The sequence below is a fragment of the Bombus fervidus genome, chromosome 2 (genome assembly GCF_041682495.2).
Source record: "Bombus fervidus isolate BK054 chromosome 2, iyBomFerv1, whole genome shotgun sequence".
In the NCBI taxonomy this organism is placed as follows: Eukaryota; Metazoa; Arthropoda; class Insecta; order Hymenoptera; family Apidae; genus Bombus; species Bombus fervidus.
The window spans coordinates 9,715,916-9,741,721 of NC_091518.1; the positions used below are offsets into that span (position 1 = coordinate 9,715,916).

The 25,806-nt window shown below is 33.2% G+C and overlaps 1 protein-coding gene across 2 annotated transcripts; it reads left to right on the forward strand.

Moving 5' to 3' along the window:
* Nucleotides 1-4,346: 4,346 nt before the first annotated feature.
* Nucleotides 4,347-11,148, forward strand: LOC139993638 (uncharacterized). 2 transcript variants are annotated; one of them, XM_072015566.1, is made up of 4 exons: nt 4,347-4,502; nt 8,157-8,218; nt 8,604-8,767; nt 8,798-11,148. In XM_072015566.1, exons 1-4 carry the CDS (start codon nt 4,488-4,490, stop codon nt 10,198-10,200), a joined length of 1,644 nt encoding a protein of 547 aa, XP_071871667.1. In that variant the 5' UTR covers nt 4,347-4,487; the 3' UTR covers nt 10,201-11,148. The 2 variants fall into 2 exon arrangements, with proteins under 2 accessions (XP_071871667.1, XP_071871659.1); XM_072015558.1 differs by having other exon boundaries at nt 8,604-11,148.
* The last annotated feature ends 14,658 nt before the right edge of the window (nt 11,149-25,806 follow it).

The following is a 25,806-nucleotide window of genomic DNA, read 5'->3' on the forward strand; positions in this document are numbered from 1 at the left end:
TCAAAATTAAAGGCAATATTGAGAAAAAGTATAATTTGTAAATGCATTTCATCGAATAATAATCACATAATTTCACCAATATACACTTTCTATATAACAAGAAAATTTTCAGAACAAGAAAGAATTCTGAGAAGTAGGGCAATTTCAAGAGGTACATTATAATACTTACATTCATTAGTGCTCAAATATCGGAAGCTATTACTTTATTAATATTCTACATCTGTATGTTCCATGGTAAGTGTTTCCAGGGGTCACAAAGAGTCTTACTTCCGTGTCATTCTAACGCTGTTACGGAAATAAAGGATGGTACCGGTGAAAGGTATTAAATCGATAGCAGGCCATGAGGAGAATCTAAAGAAAGTCAAAGTGACTCTTTAAAAGGTAAAATCGAGTTGATGTAGTTTCTTGGCGGTAAAACGTTTATTGTGTGCACTTCGTTTCAAACAAGTCGTTTGTGAGCTTCTTCTCACGTTGTGGCCTGCGATGCGTTTCTCCGATTTGTCGCGTCCTCACCCACATTCTAAGTCAGCTAAATGCACTTCCAGGTTGGAAGTTCCAATATACTTGCTTCTGAATGTACTGTGTGGTTTCTTTTTCTTTTTTACTTTAGAAAATTATAAATATTTTTCCCCTCTTTCGTTAAAGGAAAGTTTGTTAAAATTTTATGTTGAATCGCGTTTCTATTATTGTTAGTTATTATTATTAAATGAATAATAATTTATTAGATATAACAAGAGAGATGAGTCGACCATGTGCTAATAGAAATATGAAAAGGAATTTATACGAAAGGAAAACAAGAAAATAAATGAAAAGAAAATGAAAGGAGAAACAGTTATAGCTGTTTTACAGAGGTTTAAAAGGAGAGCTGAAAAATAAGCCAGCATTATTAGAATACAAATAGGTTGGCTAGTTTCCATATTACGTTGAGGGAATAAATAAAACCGGATCTAGAATTATTGAGAGATATGTGAAATAGTAGGGCATATCTGTATGTCTAAAAGGAATGTGAGCATTTACATAAGGAATTGTAGAACGTAGGAAAATTTATGTCATGTTATTATGTATTGTTTGTTAAAAGATAATAGATGTTTAAACTCATTAAAAGAAAAGGATAAAAAAGAATAGTCCTTTCTAGAAAGTTGAGTATTAATCGTCCTTTTAAAGATTCATTTTTAAAATTTCAAGAGGATGTTGTGAAATAATCATTCAAATCATAAACTATTGACGATGTATTAGTAGGAACATGCTCGTAAATTAGTCGATTGCTCTCGTCAAATTCAGTTGGACATTACACAGATTTTTCGAATCTAAGCACTAATTAACAACGAAGGATGCCAATTTCGTACAAACTGTTACTATAGATATCCCTGTCTGATTTCCATAAATTTCGATAATTATCTTTTAATTAAATAGTTACTTGTAATTTAATGATTTGATCATAATTCCAGTATTTCAAGATTTATTAGAATATCAATCTTAACGATGAAACTGGAAGAGGATCCAAACTTTTCGTAAGTCAAAGTTGAAACGCTGAAAGCTAAGAAATACTACAAAAGTTAAGGAGATGAAAAATGTAGGTAAGATTAAAAATATTAATGTTACCTATATTTTGAAAAAATTAATAAGATCAGAAAGATCAAGAAGAAGTCAGAGAGGTCAGAAAAGTTCAAAAGATTAAGGATAAAAAGAAAGGCAAAATAAACAAAGTTCAAAAGATTAGAAATGGCAGAAAGGGCTTAAAAGGTGGAAAAGTGAAATATGTGGGGAAGATAAACAAATTTTGAAGATTAAAAATAACATAAAGATCAAAAGTCGATTATGTCAATTTCTCTCCATATTCGACAAGAACTCTGCATGCTTCCTCTTAATACCTGCGTCCTTTCTCTCGTTTTTAGACGTGTTCTTGTCTTCTTCACTCTCTTAAGTTAATCGAAACAGAAGTTTCATTACGAGTCGATGATCAAAGCACGTTTCCATGACAAGTAAGTGAATTTCGCGAGCTCCACGAGGGTCATTAATATTTTATACGGAGTACGACCGATAATGTTCCCATTCCTCGTTCACGACAACTCTCACATCGTATCTAATCTTTACCGACAGTTTGCGTAATCGAGACCGTGGTCCCTGCTGCGTGGTCGATTTGGTTGGGCAACGAAATCTCTAACAGAAGACAAGTGGATCCAAATTTCTCTCCGTTCTCCGTGGGAGAAAGAAAAATTAATCGACGATCATACGTGTTACCAAACTACTTGATCCCTAAAATGAGGTTGGAAATCGTCATTAATTCAATATTTGGAGATAAACGAATCTGTATGACGATAAACAACCGATTAAGATTGACGAAGTGAATGGAATTCGAGAAAATTTCTAGAAATTTAGAATTAAAGATTATTGGGAAATTGTGTTTTACCTAAGAAAAGAGCATGTTGGGATGAAAAATATTAGATGTTTCAAATGTCTGATTTAGTCAAATTAGATGTTCTTCATGGAAATGAGAGGAATAATGAAAGAGGTGCTATCGTAATAATTCCTCAATTATCTATATTGGATTGTTCGTAAACTTTCTAGTAAAATGTTAAAAAAATTTTATAATAGACAATATATTTTTATAAAATCAATATTTTGTTAAATATAAATCTTTCCTATCGATGTATTTTAATCATCATGCACCATGGCACAGTTTTATAATTGCTTTCTTGACTAATTTCTTGTCTTTTTTTCACTAATTCTCCGAAATAATTTTTACAAGCTATTTTATTATTTGTGAAAGATTCACAATAAAAAGTTCTTTCTCAGATTCTTATTCCAGTCAAATATACAACACGACATAATATAAATTTCCAGAAGCTTTACGAACTTCTAAAACAACTCAACATTAAATAATTCATCCCATCGTAATCAATTATACTTTAGATTATATTACATGCATATTAAATATGGTATATTTGACTTTCAAGGAGGCTATAATCGAATGATTAATAGAAATTATGACATTGGAAAATACCAATTGGTTGTCGTTTTGTAACGTTCAGCGCTTTCCTGGAATTACATGCGAGTCGGAGATCCAGCGGGTATAGACGATTGCATAAAACGCTTTAACTGTTTTAGCAGTGAAAGCAAACAAATACACAGCCGTACAATGTTCTTTCTTGTACATACTCGGATACCAGGATTCAAGAGACTGGCTTATTTTCGATGAGTCAATTCTACAATGTTAATTGATCTTCTATGCGTAGAGTGTAGACAGATGTAGATTTTTCATGCTGCTGTATCATTTCCTTAATTTACATCTACAAGATGAGTTCTAATAAGAATGAATTCTGAAGATGTAGATTTTTCATGCTGCTGTATCATTTCCTTAATTTACATCTACAAGATGAGTTCTAATAAGAATGAATTCGAAGTTTGCCAACAATTTTTTCTGAGAAGATATATCAACGTTTTATTTTCTTATTTTTGATAATTAGAACTTTGCAAAAAGAAAAAAAAAAAAGGAGAACTATTTATGTACAATGTATACTACAATTTTGCTGCAGTTTGACTTTATAAATAGAAATCTATCACCAGGATATCACGTACTTCTGGTTAAAGTATGTATTTGCAAGTGATTCGAATTTACTTGATCAAGATTTGATTAGACATGGAAGTGTTACATAATCTTGAAGTACTTGAACAGGTGTGAATCTATTTAATAATTATCTTTTCTTTCTATATGCTAATAAGATGTTCCAATCTTTATAGTTAAATTTCTACTTAAAATGCTACTAACATGTTTTAAAATATCTGAAAAGAATTCTGCAAAGGAATCTTTAAACAGACTCGAACACAAATCAGATAAACTGTAAGTATGCACAATGGATTTTATCTATCTTATTATATTTGATCCCACCATATTAAGTATACTATATCTGAATCCACTGCCAGTTATGAAGATTCAATCTCCCCTGAACAATACACTTTACTTGTATCTTTTGAAAAAGGATTTGTTAATATTTCCATATAAAAAGACGAACTGTCTGCCTTCACTAAAAACAATCAGGCAATGGAAAGAGCTTCCAGCCAGCAATCTGACTCGAAAGTGTTCACCTGGTTAGGACGAGTAGCACAACGTTCCGAAAAAAATCCACGTTTCTCGTCTGGCACGGTGATGGCACCCAAATGCCCCTTTTACCTTCGACGATGATCATAACGCGTTGTAGATCCCCTCCAGAGGTGAGTTGAAGATGTAAGCGCCACAGAGACCCCCGTATAGCGTTGCGGATGCACTCATGGATATACCCCTCCTCGAAATATCTCTATGCTTAGGGCGACTAGCCGTCTAGGCGGAGGAAACATTCGCTATAAAAGGCACCGTAGCCACGAGGAATTCGTCAGAGGAGTGACGAACCGTAACCAAAAAAAAAAAAAAAAGGAATAATAAAGGCGGCAGCCTTTGCCGTTTTTTCCTCATCATCGCGCGGTGAACGACACCCCTCAAACTTGTGAAGATGCGGTCTAGCCTGGTCAGTGTCCAATTTTTGTCGTCGTCTTTGTCACTATTGTTTCGTGGCACGGATTCGTGTAGTACAAGTGTATCTGTGGAACAAAAGAAATGTGATATCTTTTAACGATATTCGCGGAGGAGTGATGAGAGAGTTATTGGAACCGAGCTTTGGTGAATTAACACGTTCACTGCAAACCATGCCAACCATTGGATCGTACGGATAGGATACTGAATTAAACGTGGAACGCAACAAGTCACAAAATTGTGGAAAAAGATAAATAATAATTGTTATAGAGAATAGTAATTCACGTAAAGTTTTGTAACATACAGACAAGTGTTATATGGGAACTGTTCGAGTAGTTCAAGGAAAAAGTGGTACAAGTGACAAAATCTTTAATTTGAGAAATTGGTAAAGTTAATAATTTCTTTAGTAGAGAAATTTGTATGATTTTAAATATTAGGTTGTCCGAAATGTTTCTTTCGATTTATAAGGAAATAATAGGAGCACAATGTTTTTTGTTTTATATTAGTTTATTGAATTATGCACGAACATAATAATAGAAATATAACGAAATACCTAATTCTATAAAATAATATAAAACAGAAATTGTTGTTCATTTATTATCACCTTATGAAATGGAAAAAACTTTTCGGATAACCTAATATTAATATACTATTTCCTCATATGTATTCATATAATAATACTTGGAAATTTATAACAAAATTTTGTAGATAGATGCGGATGCTTCTTGTATTTATCTTATTGGAGGAAGAAACACTTGCACCATTTTTTCACTGGTAGTATATAACATTGTAATTAATGAAATTCAATCATTGCGATCCACAGTGGACGTGTTAATAGAGTTTTGTTCCTCGAGATATCAAGTAGAATAGTAGGTTGGGGGTTAGGCATTATAATGGTTGGTCTTCGTGATTATATAGTGATTCTTGGTTCTTTGAAGATAAGGTTGAATTATTTTGTTAGGAATATTGAACTTGTCTATACTAAAACATGAAAATTTTGCTCATCAAAAATTTCTGAATTCCTTGATTTTTGAATCTGAAAATTCCAGAAATCATGAATTATAGGTATCATTCAGGTGATCAGTAGATATCATTTTGATGTCATACTACTAGATTGAAGAACTTCTCGAAAAGTTCAAATTGCAATTCTGAATGAATATTTTATTAGCAGGTTCCATTTCCTTCTTCGTGTCATATTACAGACCTGAGGAATTTCATGAAAATCTCCCTCGTTTATCTTTTCTACGAGTAAGGTTACAGTTTGAAAAGTTGATGGAAACCAAACTATATAGTTTCGTTCACGAATAGTTGGTGAAGTTAACATTCCGTTCGAGTCACCGAATTCAGTACGTCGGTGCTATTTTCTAGGAGCTATCCTAAGTAAGTATTCTCGTCGCTTCACGTTGTGCAGAATGGAAAGTCGAACGTTGTGCTCGTGCCTCGAATGATCATCTTTCGTAAAATTGTACCAAAGATATCAGAAACTCGTTCACCTTCCACATTTAACCCAGTTACGGAAATCTATTTCCGTAGAAAAATTTCAATTCCATAAAATTATTCACTTCTTCAATATTTCTTTTCTCAAACGTCATTCCTTGAAATTTGTAAGCTCTTCACGTCAATTCTTAATGATTGTTCAGCGGTTTATCTCTAATGTATGATGTGAAAGAATACGCCGAGATGTCACACTTTTACCTTTCTATCGTTAGGTTAATGTCATCTCCAACAACTTTCTATCGGTTCTCGATACTTTCATAAATTTTGATTATTGATATTATCATTGATTTAATCAATTAACAGACTATCAATCTTGATACAAGTTAATTTTATCTCTAAAATTGTTAATTTATTCTGAAACTATTACCTATAATAGCATAGTGATAATCTTTTTTAAATACTCTTGGCAATAGCTTATTTGCTAATCTCTAATTTTAAATTCTAGCATCGTGGTAATGTTCTCAGAATATTTTCTTATTAAAAGATATCATCTATAATAGCATATTTTTAAATCTGAGACTTAGAAGCCTGTAACAGTATCATAATAATTTTTTAAAATATCATTGACAACGGCGTATTTTTTAATCAAAGACTGAAAATTTCATTCCTTAAAAAAATTAAAAATTGAAAAATTGTATTAATCGAATAATCTTCGGGTTATTACTCTCTTGGATCGATCCGGGTATTGATCTTGACAAAGCAACTGTGGCTTACGGTAATTAACGTAACCGGAAGACCAGTGATAAGCCGGTTCACCAATGGCTGCCGACCAAAATAAAAAGCAAACACATTTCGGAGCGAGAAACGAAACTGAGAGGCCCACTTTCCCGTCGGTCGGTCTTCCTGGCGTTAATGAACAGCTCCGAGTTTCACGATCAAGCTCCTGTTTCCACCTTGGTAAAGGGGAAAAAGAAGAGGAAAAAAGGGGCCACCGTTGACCCCATTCCTGGTCTTGTTTATGTCCATTCGTTAGTTTACACGCGGTCACTTTCATTTTTGAGAGAGACGATCGTAAACCATCCTACAAGATATATCGTTCGTAACTTTTTAAAGACGTCTGCAGAACAAGTGGCTATCGATCTTTTCCATGAATTATTCTTCTTGTTGAAAATTACTCTTCTCTTTTGGTCTTTGAGTTTTGTGCAACTTTTTATCGTTATTTTTAATCTAAAAAGAAAAGAGAAGAATATTAGTTGTAAGCGTTGCAAAATTTTTGTTATTGAAGGTAAAGTTTTTAAATTTAACTTTCATTGTTCTGGGAGAAATATGAAAGACAAATTATTTTGCAATTGCAATTAGCTTTGTCAGAGGTTGATACTATACAGACACAGTTCACATTAAAATAATTGTAACTTTGATAACTGTATGTGATAGCGAACAATGAAAATTTTAAACTTTGCTCTTCTTTTTATGTTTAAATGCATATTGCAGAACCTACGTCATATTTAATTCACATTTGTTGAAATTAATATCGATTTGATTAGAATTAATTACTACTTCATCAATTTTTAATTCTGAATGGAATCATAATCAAGAAACAACTCAATTAATTTCACTAAAGGCGAGGATTACACCTATACAAGGATATTTCTGTTAAAAATCTTCTCCTCCTTTCAAATTTCAATTTTAGCGTATGGAATAAAGTATAAGAGATACTTGAACGCTCGCGTGATCGATGGTCAAGATGTAAAGAGAGATAGCGCGTGAAGGTCGAGCGGAATATAGATTGAAATCAGCCTGTAATTATAAGTATAATGCTCGTGTACGAGGTACTGTTTCAGTTAGAACACAGTAGATTGTATCTGCAGTTGGTTGAATATTTAGAGGTTGTTACTATGGTACTAGGTATATACCAAGTATAATTATGTATTATACAGTCACTAGAGTCACCTAGATGACTAACGTACCATGATTGGTTTATTTGCATCTTTGCTTAGACGATGAGTGTATTTTCTTCCGATAGATGATACCGACTCGATTTCATTTACATTTCCGTAAATATTATATATTGTACTTCTTCTTTATTGTTTGTATACTTGCCTATCTCGTATGCCTGATAATAAATAAAGATGTGAAATAAATGAATAAATTATAGATGCGAAAGGAAGTAATAATTTTTAAATAATTGATAATTAAAATATAATCTTTGCAGTTATTCCTGTGTTGCTTCCTTTTCGTCTCTGCTCTTGGGGACCCGATAAGGACCAAGAAAGAGTGAGTAGATGACTTTGTAATTAATTGGAGAAATAAATAGCTGTGAAATTTGTAACAATAGATATATGAATTAAAAAATCATATTTAATTAATAGTGAATAGTTAGCGGATATTTATACATTTATGGGAAATTTAAAAATACAGAAATGCATACAATGTACATCATACGTAAAAATATATAAAAAACCGAAAGTACTCGTTATAATATTTAGAGGATAAAATAGATCTTTGCTTAGATGTTATTTTTTTTAACTATGTTTATAAAAATATGAATTTGTATAAACATCTGCGATTAAATATTATGTATTATATCGTATATAGTAATAGTAATAATATTATACAAAACAAATATTATAATATAGAAAAAAATAATTACAAATTTCAGAGCACCTCTAAGCCCACCTCCAAGCCAATATGGCCCACCTGCGACTTCTTATGGAGTTCCAAACGTAGGAAGCTCCTACAACGCACCATCTGATTCCTACGGTGCTCCACCACCATCTTCCTCCTATGGTGTACCTTCCTCTTCTTACGGTGCTCCATCAGGACCATCTTCTTCTTATCACGCACCATCAGGATCATCCTCTTCCTACAACGCACCATCATCCAGTTATGGTGCTCCATTAGGTCCATCTTCTTCTTACGGTGCACCATCGTCCAGTTATGGTGCTCCATCAGGTCCATCCTCTTCTTACGGTGCACCATCGTCCAGTTATGGCGCTCCAGCAGGCCCATCCTCTTCCTATGGTGCTCCATCCGATCACGGTGCTGATCACGGTTCTTTTGGAGGCGATCAAGGATATAGCAGCGGTGGATCCTTTGGTGATGATCATGGAAATGGAGGTGGTCATGGATCTTTTGGAGGTGACCATGGATCCTTTGGAGGCGGTCATGGATCCTTCGGAGGCGGTCATGGATCCTTCGGAGGCGGTCATGGATCCTTTGGAGGCGACTTAGGTTCCTTTGGAGGAGACCACCATGGAGGAGGAGGTGTAGGAGGAGACCACCATGGAGGAGGTGGAGGAGGAGGAGGAGCAGACCACCATGGTGGTAGTGGAGGATTATCAACTTCTTATGGTGCTCCAGCACAATCTTATGGCCCCCCAGCGCAATCTTATGGACCACCAGCGCAATCCTATGGACCACCAGCGCAATCCTATGGACCACCAGCGCAATCCTATGGACCACCAGCACAACCTCAAGGAAAATGGGAGAAGAAATTAACGTGGAAAGCAGAATGGAAGCAGATCTGGAAAACAGAACAGAAATTAATCTGGAAACAAGAATGGAAAAAAGTTCAAGTACCTGTTTGGAAGGAAGTTCAGGTTCCAGCGTGGAAAGAAGTTAAGGTACCAGTTTGGAAGAAAGTCCAGAAGCCTATTTGGAAGGAGATCCAAGTGCCAGCGTGGAAAGAGGTCCAAGTACCAGCCTGGAAAAAAGTTTGGAAGCCAGTTTGGAAAGAAGTACAGGTACCTATATGGAAAGAGGTTCAGGTACCTGATTGGAAGAAGATCTGGGTTCCTGAGTGGATTAAAATAGGTATTCCTGGTGAACAATATGTTGGTAAGGATCATCATGGTTGGCAGTATACCAGTCATGATCTTTGGAAGAAGAAACTGATTTGGAAACCTGTATGGAAAAAGATCTGGAGGACGGAGAAGAAGCAAGTCTGGGTTAGTGAGAAGAAACTAGAGTGGAAAGCCGAATGGAAACAGATCTGGAAGACTGAAAAGAAACAGGTCTGGGTTAGCGACAAGAAATTGGTTTGGAAAGAGGAATCGGTTCAGGTCTGGGTACCTGAGAAGAAGCAAATTTGGGTAACACAGAAGAAGCAGGTATGGAAGGACGAGTGGAAGAGCAAATGGGTGCCAGCGTGGAAAGACATACAGGTACCAGCGTGGAAAAAGATATGGAAGCCCGTTTGGGAGAAAGTTTGGGTACAGGCTGAACCTCATCACGACGAACACCATGGATACAAGTAAAACTCCTGTCATGAGATTCTTCGTTCGATCTTTACTCATCTGGACGATAAAATCGTTCATCGTTGTTCAAATTTTTTGCTAGTGTAGTCGTAGCCTGGGGGCGGGGGTCAAAGGTTCGCGAATCGCGAAAGTCGCCATCGTTGCGTTCTTTTTTTGTTCTCTTTCGCCTTTCGGAGAAAAAACGAGGACTCCGCTGTTGTTTGCGATTACGGTAACGGAGTCCAGATTGTCTTATTTTATGTCTGTAGGAAGCCATGTAAACCATGTAAAATCACGTGAATGTATCGTGGAAAAGAGGAGACTTTATTCTTGGTAGCGAAAGAATATCACGTTGATGAGTAATTTTATAATAGAAAATTTTGAAGTTATCGATATCAAATGATTTTAGAATAGAAGAAAAATAATATCTTTCTCTTTTTGGAGAAATATCGAGAAATTATTTTGCTGCGAGATTATTACTCGTATTCTACCTTTTTTCTAGGTGAAATATTTAGTTAATTACTTTTTTATTTTGAATATTTGTTTTGGGAGATTATTATCGCGAGATCTTATCATTTGTATTCTGTTTGTTGTTTTGATTGAGATTTTCTGTTTAATTATGTTTTTGATTAAATCTTAAATTAGGGACATTACTATTGAAAAAATGAATAATAATATTCATGTACAACAGAATCTACTGTCGATTAGCAAAAATGCAAAGTCTTTAAAATAAATTCTGCCACGCATCTTAAAAGAACCGGTAGTCAAAATAGGAAATTGTATACGATACCGCGTTACATAGTAGAGTAAGAATCGTCATTCGTGTTTGAACAAGCCATGTATGACAAATCGAATATAATTATTTTCTTTGTTTACTTGTAAATAACGATTCCTCATGGAATTATATGTAGATATAGATATTTTTGTACAATGTTTGTGTATGTTACCGTAATAAAGTACTTTTTTTTTTAATTTACGAATTCCTTTAGTTTCACATAAAATATAATATATGAATATTCCAATTAGAATATTTATAAATTTTATGTTATATTTTAATATGAATAAATGAAAAAATATTCGAATCCTAAAGGAAGTAGTAATTGAAAATATTAGAAATGTAGAATTAACTTGTAGTATCCAGTTTTATGAGTAAACTGTATTTTATTAGTTTGTTTAATGGATTTTCGCCTTTAAACAAGCGTTTCTACGCAAAGGAATTATTTGCTTACGAGTAATTAATGACTCGAAGCTTCTCAATTCCTGGTAGAACAATGTGTGGCTTCCAACGAATGGACGTAACGCGAAATAAATTTCTCTGTTTGACAAGAGAAGCCACAGAAAATTCATACTGGATGAAAGTGAGTTAAAACTGACTAAAATCGTAACTGCCACATCTATAGAAACATTTAACTCCAACTGCAATTACAAACAACTACAAATTTCGATTCTCATATGAAGTTTATAGTAATAATTTCTATTTATCATTATTAAACACAGATAATGTTTGTTTAAAAATACTTTTACAGTATTTAGCTTTTACTCATGCGATAAATCGAAATACATAAATCTTTTTTAAAAGTTTAAGCCGATAATAGCAGCAGTCGGTATTTGATTTATCTAATCTACTATACTTGTTTACTTTTTATTTTAATTAATTATTTTATTCGTTTGAGATACTCTAAATTCTTATTCGATTAGATACACGTATAAGATATAATATACAAGCTTTTCGTTTTAACAACATTTCAGATACTTGTAAAGTTATATGATTTCATTTAAAACACTCGAGATAAATTTGTTTGGATACAACTTTTCATAAACAGAAAAATGTCGCAAATAAACATGACTTAGCGTCTTCTACAAAAAGAGATTGTTAAAGCAATATGAAAGCTCTTCTCTTTCTTTTCTAACCAAACATTATTATTTTATCATCCAAGTTTGTAGAAATTTCATTAAAATAATTTTTAATGATCTCGTTTTTAATCTCTTATCAATTTCTATATGAAATAAAGTCATTCTATTATTCGAGAAAATACTTCTTATTTCTTATTTATACTATGATTATGAAGATAGTAATTTTTATTAGCCCACCCTGTAAGTAAAAGTGCAAAGATCTTCTCAATTCCCAAGCGGAGGCATCAGGTCGCAAACACAGAAGAACCGTGTCCACACAGTTAGAAATTAATTCCCGACAGATGAAAGCGCTTAGTTTCTACGAAACAAGAGGAAGATCCGACAGGAAGAGAGATGAAAGATGCTTTCTAAGGATAAGATGAGATTCAAGGGAACCGGCACATCTCAGGGTCCTCAGGGTCGCGATTCATCGCTCACGACCTTTACTTTCTCCAGTTCCCGTGCGCGTGACAACTCTTGTAGGATGAGAAACGTAAAAAAGACGAGGAAGACAGGGGAGAAGATAAGAAGACGCCGGAAGTGTCATGGCTGGCTAATCATTCCTGAAACTTTAAGATGAAAATATAAAGGAAAACAACTTTCGAAACTAAAGAACAAGATTTATCGATCATTTTGTCACTAAGAAAACATATTAAAATGTTAAAACGGATTTAATAGGATACGATCGCTCACGAAGCATTATTGTAAAGATTTTATTGGAATAAGCATCGTTGTAAACAATGACTATGCAAATATTTATGCAAGATCTGACACATCACGTTAGAACTTAAGATTCTTACATTATACTAGACACTGAGAAGCAGAATATACTTTTCATATCCAATTTAAGTATTATAAGATTATTCACTTTCTTGAGTTAATAGGGTTAATATAAGAATTATAAATACTTATATGTTTGTGATTGAAAGCATAATATAAATCAGATCTTACCCATTGATAAAGAAAACGATTGATCGAGGAAGGCGAGACGTTCCACGACATTTGAGATATATCAACTCTTAATCGGTCAGTCGTGGGACATAGCGTAATGAGAAGAAAGTTTCAGCAAGAAAATGAACAAGGATTAATTGTAAGAGCTGCTCATTATGAAAAACGTTTTTTTCGATGGATCATTCGATCAGTTGACTCAATTTGATCTAATGATGATCGAAAAGTGGTAAGTAAAAATTTACACAGATCATTTATCAATATTCACTTTCATATGATTTTCTAATATGACATGATTAGTAGCACTTTAATATGATCTTTTAATACCATTTTTTTTTATATATGCAAAATAATCTATGATATATTATCCCTCATACTTAATTTCTTTTAATTATGAACTCTTATATACAAAATATCTCTTTCTTCTTCTTGTATTATGTATCCTTTATATCAGTAAAGAAAATATCTTCTTAGTATAATAGCAAATAAACAAAAGAAGATTTAAAAATAGATACAGTGGCAACATCATAAATAGGAAGTGTATTATTGAAAAACTTATCTTTATGTTTTCTCTTATGAGAAAGAATAATATAAAAGATATTTCAGATTTTCCTTTATAGATTTTACTTCCTTAAGATTACATTCCTGGTACTTTTGAAGCGCTATAAATACATAATAGCTTTCAACTTTTCATTTCGAATAATAATTACAAGCGAAATTAAGTCCAATTTGGTATGAAAACTTTCTCCATTTATATGTTCGTTACTGTATGTAGCATACATAACTTATAAATTACGTCATACTATAGAGGGTTGAAAAATGCCGGAAATCAATCATGAAAAGCACAACCTTCTGTTTTCCTCATTACGCCTTGGCCTTAATAGCGAGCGTCGCTCCTTTACTTTCTTCATCGCAATCTCACGGTAATTTTAATTCAAGATACATACTTTTTCTCGCGCACGCTTGCGGGTCTCTTGTGTGAAGATAAAGGAAGCCGCTTTCAAACATTCTACAAGTGGAAGCATCTCAACGCGAGGCAGATGCGAGTAAATGCAATTATCATATAATGACCGCAAGACGAGTTGGAAGAAGAGCTTCGATCAATGTGCCGTTGGTTTCCACGAACGGTGAAAGTGTCGGATCCGGTAGTGGGTGCTGTGTATATATCTTAGCAGCATACTCGAAAAGCTTCAGAAATATCGCGTTTGCGAAGAAGTCTAGATCGAGCATAGAGGCTTTTTTCGAGAAAAGAAAGTTTGAGAATGATAAATGTAAGATGAGATTAATAGATGAGATAATAAGACAGTTTGGAGAACATTTAGGAAGAGATGAATTTTAGAAAAATTTAAGAACAGGTATATTTGGAATAGGTTTAGGAGAAAATCAATTTTCAAAGCTTTTCAGAAAAGCAGACTGAGGAAAATGTAAAAGAAATATAAGTCCTTGATCAATATAGGGAAATTATATAAATATATAATATCCCAGAAAATATAATGTGGATTTTTATTATATTTTGATTAGAATTTGATTTAGAACGTGTAATTAAAATTTTATATACTTCACGATCGGTATAACAAATCTTACCTTTTTTTGCACTTGTTGTGTCAGATACATTATTATATGATTTACAGATAGCAGAGTAATTGCTAGCTCGTAAAATTAATGTGAAGTTGTTTGTATACTTTAATTTCTATGTTTCTAGAGAAAAAGCAAGAGTTAATATGATAAATCCAAATTCTCTTAAATGTGTTTAAATACATCTCAATTTCGAAAAAAATAACATGTACAATTTTTGGAATTGTAATATTTCAATTATTTATACTATAATGTGTAGTTTTCTCAGTGAATTTGAGAAGTGACACTAGATAGAGCTACCTGCAGGTTTGTAGGAATTTCTCTCATGTTTTATGATGTTACTTTATCAGCATAATTGTTGTTTCCGCCGTAAAATCAAAAGAAACCACTTTCTATAAAAACAAACCAAATTTATAAAATAATATTATGCATTTTGTAAAATAACAAATATTTTAAAACAATTTTTAAATTAAGAATGAAATATTATGTTTGATTTAGCTTAATCAAATTAATCGTATATTAATAATTAAACAAAATCAAAAAATTTTCTTTTCGTTCATATGTATAAATGTATCCATGGCCATTGCCATAAATAAATAAATAAATATTAGTGACGTTGACCAAATAATCGAATTTTTAGAAACTAAAGCTTTTAATATTTTTACATGATGAATCAATCAAATGTCCTTGCGCTCATAATCTATTTGTAGCAAACCGAAACATCGAAAGTTGTTCATGCCTTATGTATGGCGCGGTACGAAGACATATACGATCACATGTATTACCCAATAGAAAGCGAATTGTTCATACGTTGGATTTGTAGCAATTGCGATCTATCAACATTTCCATCATAGGATTAATGACCTGTTTAAAAAAATGGCAAACATCTTATTAATAATTTAACATTTAAATCTTGCGATACTGGTTTCTTCATCAAGTCTAAAAAAAATATTATTATGAGATGAATATGATAATGTGATGAATAATACTGATAACCAATGAAAAATAATTACAATACCTATTTTATAAATTTTTTACCTTATCTTAATTTCATTTTATATTTTTTTTGCAATAAATAGTATTTCAATAAAGCTGACATAATTTCATTCACGTACCATTCAAAACTTTCTGTCATAATAATAATAACAATATAATTGCTTGTGTATGCACCGAATTACAATTGCATGCGGTTCTTTTGAATCTTTTCTTCGATGAAGAGAGTTCAAGTGTTTCTCTCGAAAGCTGAGCATCGGTGCCTTTTAATCATTGATCAATTTTTCGTTCGCTACGCAGAATGCGAAAAGGCGAAAAGTACGGTGTCATGATCAGCGTTTACTCGGCAAGGCCACTTTCACATGGCTTGCCGCGATGAGGATGAACAGGTATATATTCTTCCTTTGTTCATCCTCGGATTTTTTATTGAGAGCTCTTTTTAAATTTTCTTATTTCTGTGACGAAAGTAGGGTCTATAGTTTAACGTATTTAATAGGTATCTATTGAAGGTTTAAGTACAACTATAAATGTCTTTTTCTTCAATTTCTCCAATTACATAACATGAAAACAGAAAGACTATAAAACTTCACTTGAAATGTCAAGTATTATAGAACTTAGGTACTTCAATATTTAGGCTTTATAAGTAGATATTCCAGAGTTCAGCCACAGTTAATGATTCGAAATTTCAAGTATCTCGTCATTTGTGTATTCTAGAATTTAGATATTTTGAAATTTAAATATTTGAGGTTTTTTTATATGTAGATAGAGAATTTGAGTACCTGTGTATTTAATGATTCGAAGATTCATTATATATCTTGTCATATAAGTATCCCGGAACTCAGGCATTTCAATATTTTTTGCGTCGAATTTTATTCCATAAAAAATTTCGCAATTGGTGCTTGAGGCTTTAGATGCCTTAAAATACCTGGAAATTTTTAATTTTTAATTAAGCTGTTCTGATAGTATACAAATATTCCATTTCTAAAATGATTTGTATCCAAACGTTCAGTCCCACAGTAGAAGAGATACAAAAGAACTATCTATAGGATAGTTACGTGAGCTGTACCGTAAGCGGATAACTAGTTTATTTGGTTTTGTATCGCATGTAACGTGGAATCATTTTGTAACGTGCATGAAACATACAGGTCAATGGTAATGATAGCTTACTTCGTTGCCCATTAGAAACGTAATTTCACCCAGATAACGCGCATCGCTGACCGCGAATCGAAGCAAATTTCACTTTCGAATTGAGATCAAACGCGTTCTACCGCACGACCATGTATCGTAATATAGTCGTCTTATTTACTATTTCAAGAATTATCCACTCTGGGTTGTTACTTGAATAATTTCATGTTCGTAAATACTAACTAAACAATAATTACGTCAATACTTAAGCTATTGAATTACATACAATTTTTTAATAAATAGTGGCAATATGTTTAAATCGTATTGTCTTCAACCAAGATCAGTATATATATGTATAGTCTACTACATAATTCAAACTTTATTTAAAATGGACTTTGGTTTGCTAAATTTATAAACTAAACATTGCCCCGCACATATTCTGCATTTATCTTTCCTACTCATGCATGCCCTATCTTCATTTACTATGTATAATCTACTTTACTAATATTGCACGTTTCCATTCGTATGTCTTATTTTCCGTTTCTATTCCTATAACTATTTATTCTTTCTTCTAGTACTTTTCTAATCTCCTTTCTTTCTTCATCTGTTCTACCCTTCTCAATCACTTTACCAAGAGCAATATTTGTTCGAACGTTTCATTATTTAATAGAAAATAACGACAACCCAACAGTATAATTTATTATTTTCTTGTTCTAATGTTAATAGATCCCTTAAAACGTTTTTTTGTTTATTTTCCTATTAACATAGTACATTAACGTAATGTAAACTACATATAATCTAATTTCGACGATCAAACAGAATTTCTAGATCAGAACCGTTTTGTGACATCCAACTGAACACCCAATTAAACATCGAGATTTCACCTGCTCAGGGCACATCATTGATTACAGGAGTTGGATTTCACTTTCGAACTGAAATCGTCTCAAACGCATCGAGACACTGTGGGTCTATACGATGCAACCGCAGCTCTCTACCCGTATACGTGAATATCCCGGAAGTTTGACTCTGACAACTCGAAAAATGACTGAAGACAGACGTTATAAAAAAGTTACAAGAAAATTCATAGAAATTCCGGAAGATATCCGGATAATATCTCCGTCGGAATTATACGTGATTATATAAGTAATCTGGTGGATTTATAATCTACGTAAACATGGGAAAAGGTTTACATCTGCTTGCATACACGCCATGCGTTGTTATGCATTATTAATAAGTTCCTTTCAGAGAAAGCGATCTTTATTTCTTCCTCAGAAACATTTTTTTAAACATTACTTATTACTCATAAAAATTGTAAGTTGGTTCTAGTTTAAGGAGATTTTGTTCAATGCTATCGAAACGATGAAATCGAATAACTATAAATAATAAAAAGAGCCTGTATAAAACATATTGAATATTGCCTCAAGCTTGAAAAGTCCTATTCTATTTTCTATTCTTTTCAGATTAAATGAAAGCTCAATTATTTAGTTCTACATCAATGTTTATATTATTTAATTTAATATATGAGGTTAATTAAATACCTAACATATTGTTTTAGTGGTGAAAAATGCCTCTAAAGCTAAACAATTATCAAAAAATAAATTGTTCTTATATGTGATTGAAATATCTAACAAATATTTTCCAATATTTTTTAATATTTTCCAAATATTAAAGATATTTTCCAGTACTTTCTATGGATAATTCGATCTTTGTATTACACGAAAGTGCCATTAATTTCTTAAGGTACCGGATGCATCCATGCGTACACCAGATCGAAAGCTCATGACTCCAGGCGATTGTTAATTGGTTCGATCACATTGCCGCGTTGAGATGTAAGTTTCACTTTCAACCCAGCACAGCCTGCACTGTCTTCAGATGCATCTTCAGCTCTCTACTCATTCGTTATAGCGGAAGCATGCACTCACTCGTTTACAAGTCGAAAACCGAAGGCAGGCACGCGTTGGTTTTTTCCTTGCCTGTTTCATGCTAAAAGGATGTACCACCATTGTGACTTTCCCATCGTGGAAATTGCCTGTTCGGCTGGGAAGCAGGAAAGAAGAGGCCGAGTCACATGAGAAAGGGATAACTATCTGAACTTGGTGACCTGCAGGATACATGGGACACATTTCCTTCTTACTCAGCTGTTTCTATTTTCAGTGGCGTCGTATATTCGTAGAATTTTCTATTTTTACTCTGCAATAAGATAGAATATAATATTTGATGTTTCTTTCCTACATGTTTATTCATGTGTTCTTCTTTATTTTTTATATGATCATGAAATATATAAAATTTCCGTAATATATTATTTCCTACATGGTAAGGCATTTATTAAGGTATTTATTAGAATCACTTACAGTCACATTTGATATCACGAAGTAAAATAATGGTAGATTGGAAAACAGGTATTATTCAAGAGTTCAATGACTGCGCCAATGCCTCTTATTCTTCCATACAGCTTTACTTCCACCGCATGAAATGTCAAAGAGCAACATAGAAATTCGCCAATCGTGAACGGGAATATTTATATCTGTTACTGGTCAATGTCTCCTATAAAATTATTCTCCGGACAACTTCAGGTTCTTCGTGATTAACGATATTACCACGAAAAACTTAAAAATACATGGAAGATAGAACCTGAAACTGAAAGAAAAAAGATACAGTAAACTTTACCTTGAATCTCGAACCATGAAGTGAAATCCTTGTTACTTAATTTCGACGTGTTCAACATATAGCACATTATTTGGCATTTTTTTCATTTCACTTGCGCTCTTAATAAGTATCATGTATGAAGATACATGAGCGATTTAGTTGAACGTTAAGTACAAGATATTTTAATACTAAATTTAATACTCGTGAAGGTTAATGACAGGAGAAAATTCCATGGAATCAAAGCTTATTCAAGCGTGCTTGGGTAACCGGCCGTGATCTTAATAACGCTTCCTGCTCTCTGAGAACATTCCAACGTTCATATAGCTGTTACAATATGTGAAAGTTAATCTCGACGATTAGCGCATTCTGACACTCTCCACTGTCAGTTCTGACAATTACGTTTTACGCCTTCCAACGCTCCTTTGTTCGTCCTCGTTTTCCGACGTCATTCAAGACCAGACGAGAGAAAAATCTTCAATGCTAGTTTCCTAAAATGTCGTTGGATTTCTGTAGAGAGTGGAACATCCGGTTTCTAATTTACGCTGCACGAGGATAAAGATATCTATCGAAGTGTACGCAACTGCGTGCCAGGAAATCGAAGAGGATGAATACGTAACCCGTGGCCCGAAGAAAATCCATGCAATTCACTTTCAAACAAGGATGTGACAATACCTAACGCTTTCTAATGAGTAGAACAGATGCTTGTGTTAGATGTTTATTGTCTACAAGTACTAACTACACGACAGCGACTCAGGTACTTACTTCAGAATTCAAGTAATCGAAGATTCGGAGGAGAATACATACGTGAGAACTTGTACATTGAAAATTCAGGCACTCTTGGATTTATCTATTTGAAAGCTCAAGTACCTACTTCAGCTACCTCTGACTTCAGACATTACAAAAATTATGTACTCGGGATTATCGATGTTGATTCAAGTATTCTTGAATTCAGATATACGTAAACTCAAGTATTTTCCCTATCAGGTACATCAAAATTTATATGTCGAGAACTGAGATACTTTGGAAATTCAGATGTAGTACTAACAACATTCATACCATATATTAATACACAAAAGTGGCGGAAAAATACATATTAAGCTTAAGAATCCTTTGTAATCAATCAATGAGAAGTTACGATGCCGTAAATTTTAAATAGTTCCTTTCATAATTTTCTTAAGTATGTATCTTAATTCCAGGATACGGACTACGAATGATGGAACACCTTTCACTGAGTTATTCACTTATTAACAGGGGCGACCCATCGTAGTTCTAGAAGGCATTACGATTCGTAATGGAATGACGAGATAGACCGAAGTCCAGAGTAAGGCTGTTACATCAATTGCCCGGCGGTATTTGTTACTTTCACTGAACTTCCACACGCCGGAACTGGCAGATATTCAAAGGATCTAACATTAACCGAACTATATAACGAACGACAGCATATACCAAGCGTCCTAATTGAACATCAAACACAGTTTTAGTTAAGTAACACTTGTTGAACGTTCGATGAAAAAAAAAAAAAAATACTATGAAATTCATCAACCGATAAAACCCTAAAAAATGTTTCGAAAGTTTACTAAAGTTTTCCATGCAATGAGAAATAAATTTTTGCAAATAAGTAAATAAGATTAGTTCTGATCGAAATAAAATCTTAACTGGGATACTCCACATTGAGTTGCTTTCTAACACATTCCGGTGTCTTCACGCATAATTTTCCTTTCAAATCACGTGTGCCATCGATAGTGCACGCTACTATTATACTTATCTGACAAGCGTTGAAGATGTCAAAAACATGAATGGGAAGTTCAGTGTGTACTAAAGACGATACACGTGACACAAAACCTTTCAAAGACCATATTGAGCACTACATGAAATTTGGAATTTAAAATGTGATAGAACTTTTGAGTTAAACATAAATTTCTTTGTTTACTACTAACTCAAGATCTTAAAATATCGTTACAAATAGACTGCGAGTTTTTATGTAAATTCATATTTTAAAGAGTATAATAATCACAAAAGTAGAAAAAATAGTAAAATGGAAAATTGTTTTACCTATCGAATATTATAAAAAGCACTATATTTTATATATGTTTATATATTTATATATTTTATATATTTTTTCATATTATGTAATGTGCAATTATGTACTGTGCAGTTTTGTATTTTCTAATTCCCTATATTATTCGCGTGGACACTTTAATTGGTGAAAACCATAGCGAAGCATTAATTGTTAATGGATGGCGGGTAACAAGGATTAGGTAACGCGATAATGTTTGTTTATATGGACATACGAACGTGCGTAAACGAGCGTACGTGTATGTGACCATGTAGTATGAAATCACCACGGACACCTTTCACTCCCGAGAAATTACATGGACAAAAAATCAAAGACAAATGAAAGATATTCGAGGCAAAGGGACGTAATCATATCTTGAAGACTAACGATACTGTAATCATTTGATTTTACCGAGAGAAAAAAGTTAGGATGGTGTACGAAACATCAGAACGTGTTCTTAGACAACTAAACGTGTTCTTGTAGGTAGAATAACATTCTTATAGAGCAAGTTTTATATCTCTACTTTTTAGATACGAATTATTTCTTTAGAAATTATATTTTCTATACTTTATTAAAAACTAAACATTTTTAAGAATTCTTTGAATAATTAGTAATGAAATTCACTATAATTTTTATTTTTTAAAAAAATTCATATGTCCTTTTCCACCGCTAATAGAAAGCAACACATTGTGGAATCAGAAGAGACTATAAGCTCAAAAGATATCGTGCATAAAATAGGAAGGATAAACTTTCATCTTGCATATCTACTTGCTCGTTTCCTCGATTATTGCCGACTATTTGATATAGAGGCGCAGTAAATAACACGAAGAAATCACCAGCGGAGAAATTCGTGTAAAGATTTAAACCGATTACCCATTACTTCAACGAAGGTGGCAGGAACATCTTTTCGAGTGAACTGTTCCACAGGCAAAGTAGGATAAAGTATCACGCAATGCAAAACGTATTTTGTTCTAAATGAAACGAATATCATAAATACTTACATTACTCCTTATCATAAAGAACAATTTTCTAACAATGTGAGTTTTAAAAGAAGAAGACAGGTATTTACATCTTTTTTCTTTCATAAAGTTTATATCACTTCTCCACACTGAAAATAAGTAAAGTAAATATTAATATTATTCTTAATTGCAGAATAATTTGTTAATAATATGGTACCAATTCTTTTATCTTTCGTGAATAAAACTTTTCTTTCTAACTCTCAAAGAAGAAAATAGGAAGAAGACCTAGTTCTGCTTCTGATAAGAACTAAACTAAGACACCGTTTCCGGGAACGTGAAGCAATCGTTTGTTTTTCGTAAACCTTTTTACCGGAGCACGTAACCCAAATATCGAAGAAGAGACATTTCGAGAAGTGAGACTACCTCGAGGGACGAGACGTTTAGAAAGCAAGCCGTAGGTATTTGCCCATAAATCGACCATCTGAAGTGCAAATACAAATTTTTAAAATATTTCGATCCTCTATTTACCGTCGCGCCTTTGGAACATTTCAAACGTCCTTTTTACTTCCACCCACGTGCCAAAAGATGCATGACACATTTCATATCTTCTTCTCCGTTTCACACTTCTAGACATCCTTGCTATAATATATATGTACATACATCAATATTTGCGATTGCTAACTTTCCTTCTAAAAAATAGGAAATTAATTAGCGAAACTCTACCACACACCAGCCAATAAGTATTTATTCCGCGCCGGGCTTTTAAGTTGTGACACGCAATTATAGACGTATGAAGAACTGAAAGTTAGAACTTAATAAGAAATTCTAAGAATGATGGCTTTCAACTTTGAACGTTTCAGGTTGGGCCTTTTTCTTAGGGTCAAAAGAAAATGCTAGTATCAAGCGGAAACTAATATCGCAGACGCGGAGAAATGGTGAAACGTCGGTCTGGATTGTTCTCGCGTACGGGTTTGAAAATCTGGAGCAACCGCGCGACCAAATGATTTACGAACCGGAATAGTTGGAACATATCCTAGCAGTTTCGTTTGCTTTCAAGTATTTGGCTTCGTAGAATAAAGAATTCACTTTCATCCTGCGAATACGTGTACCTGTCGTTGCGTATTTCGTGCGAAGTTAGACAGTTATCACTTCCAGCTTGGCTCGCAAACTCAGTGGTGTAGTACAACAAATTAACATACGAAATAACTTTGGAATACGTTGGATGGAATCGATATCCACTTCAAGCCACTAGGAAATACCTAGGTTAAGTAAAATAAAGACTTCATTGTCTAATTAGAAATATCTACTTTATGACATTTATTATTATTTATTATTATTCACTTATTCTTACCACATTTCAGGTTTTGCATCATTTGTGATGATCAAAGTAACTGGTCACCTGAAAAGGGAATCAAAGTAAAAGAAATTATCATTAAAGTGAAAGAAATATTTTTATATCATTTTTATTGAGTATGCTTTCTTATAACTTATTTCGTTTCCTACCTTCATCGTCCAGTTTTGTTTCTCTGACAGCCTCATTTGTGCTATTATTCTTCTAAATTACATATATTCCATTAAATTTAGAATGTTGACATATATTTCGTGATTACTAATGGTTTAAATCTCAAAGAGATAACACGAGTCGTACTTTTTGAATTGTAATATTTTTTCCTGCTTTAGCGTGAACTTTCACTGATGCATCCATCTGTGATTATGAGCTTTTCAAATAAAACGCAACGCCACCATAATCTGCGTCCGTTATTTCTTTTCAGACAATTAAATCTTGCGAAAGTATATAACATATAGAAATGTGAGTCCCTCTTCCAAGGAGCAATATTGTATTGTACATAAAATTGTATATCTTGGACATATTTCAATCAATGACCTTGAGACGAGGTATTAGATTAAATAAGAGATTACCATATTTCTGTTTGTCTTGTGACTGTTGAATAACTAAAAGGGTAGTAAAATTGCGTAAACGGAATCTCTTTTAGAAGTTGATCTTTCTAAGAAAGTTGATTTACCCAAACCGTATACGTAATTAATGAAACAGAACGCATTAGAAATCATTAATGAATAAGGACGCATCAGGAAATTTATTTTCACTTGATGTAAAGGCGAAACTACGATTGTGCCTAGCAGCAACAATTAGTTCCGCGATTTTCTATACGACATTTTTATGAATATGTACTTTTCCTTATTAGAAGAAATTACGGATTAAGGAATATAGCTAGAGATTCTATAATTCATGATACAAATTTTTATTTCCACATTTCCATTATTCGCAACACCTTTTCCTCCAGCTCTTAAAAATCCAATTCTTTTTAGCCTTTTACATGGAGAAACTTTTTTCTACTTTAATGTATGCTTCTCAAGTGGCAAAATTTGATGTGACGTCGATCGTAAGCCTTCCGGCACTTATCAACGATGACAGGATATGTGAAAGGAAAAACGATGCTGGTCCAGCCGTGGGGCCTTCCAGAAGAGAAACCAGCAGTGGACGTGAAACGGTTGGATGTCCCGAAATCGATCCGATCATACAAAGGGAAAAAATTTACGTGAAACACAAAGTGGCATCGATCTCTTTTTGCCACCACTTTTCCCTTCTCGGGTAATCTGGAACACCAGGTATAACCTTGCTACATAACCTTGCTTACCCGTGAACTTCGCCTTCGCTGGACAGAGCCGCGTAAATACCAAGAGAACGAAACCGTCAGGTTCGCCCGACCGGATCGCGTTCCCGATCACTTTCTCCGGAACGATAGCCCATCGTGGTATAGTATAAAGTAAGATCACCAGTCTGGTCGTGGGAGGTGGACTCCGGCAAGGAAGAAGGAGAGCGAACGTAGCGATGGGATTAAGTCCCTTCTGAGCTCTACAAATTATTTTATGGATGCTTTTTGTTAGCGTTACTATGAAATATGGAATAGGATACTAATTATAAAATATACAATATCAATTATAAGGAGCAGAGGATAGATAGAACAGATTTTGTAGTGAAATCAATTGTGGAGATTCCTTTTGAATTTTGTAAATAGTTGTATGGGTAAAATACATATCATATACAATATAGTATCAATATTCTAATAATATTATAGTTAGGCTAAAAATTTGTGTGACATGTATAACGATATTTTCTGTCATATTAATTTTCCTAAATAATATAGCCAATATCTTTATATTAAATGAAATATATTAAATTAAATTAAATTATATTAAATTATGTGATAAATATATTTTCATCAAAGAGAAATTGGAAATTTTAAATATCTGCAACATGCTAAGTGGAAATAATATATGATATATATAATTTAATTAATTAATAAATACAATATTCAAAACAGAGAAACTCTTACTCAAAACAACAATTTATTCTATTAGTTCCATTATCTTAAATTCTACATAATATATAATATAATATATAAATTACGT

What these genes read in the sequence shown, in the direction of transcription:
- LOC139993638 (XM_072015558.1), top strand. An exon ending in CCGATAAGGACCAAGAAAGA is followed by an intron (nt 8,219 to 8,603) that starts GTGAGTAGATGA and finishes TACAAATTTCAG; the next exon opens with AGCACCTCTAAGCCCACCTC.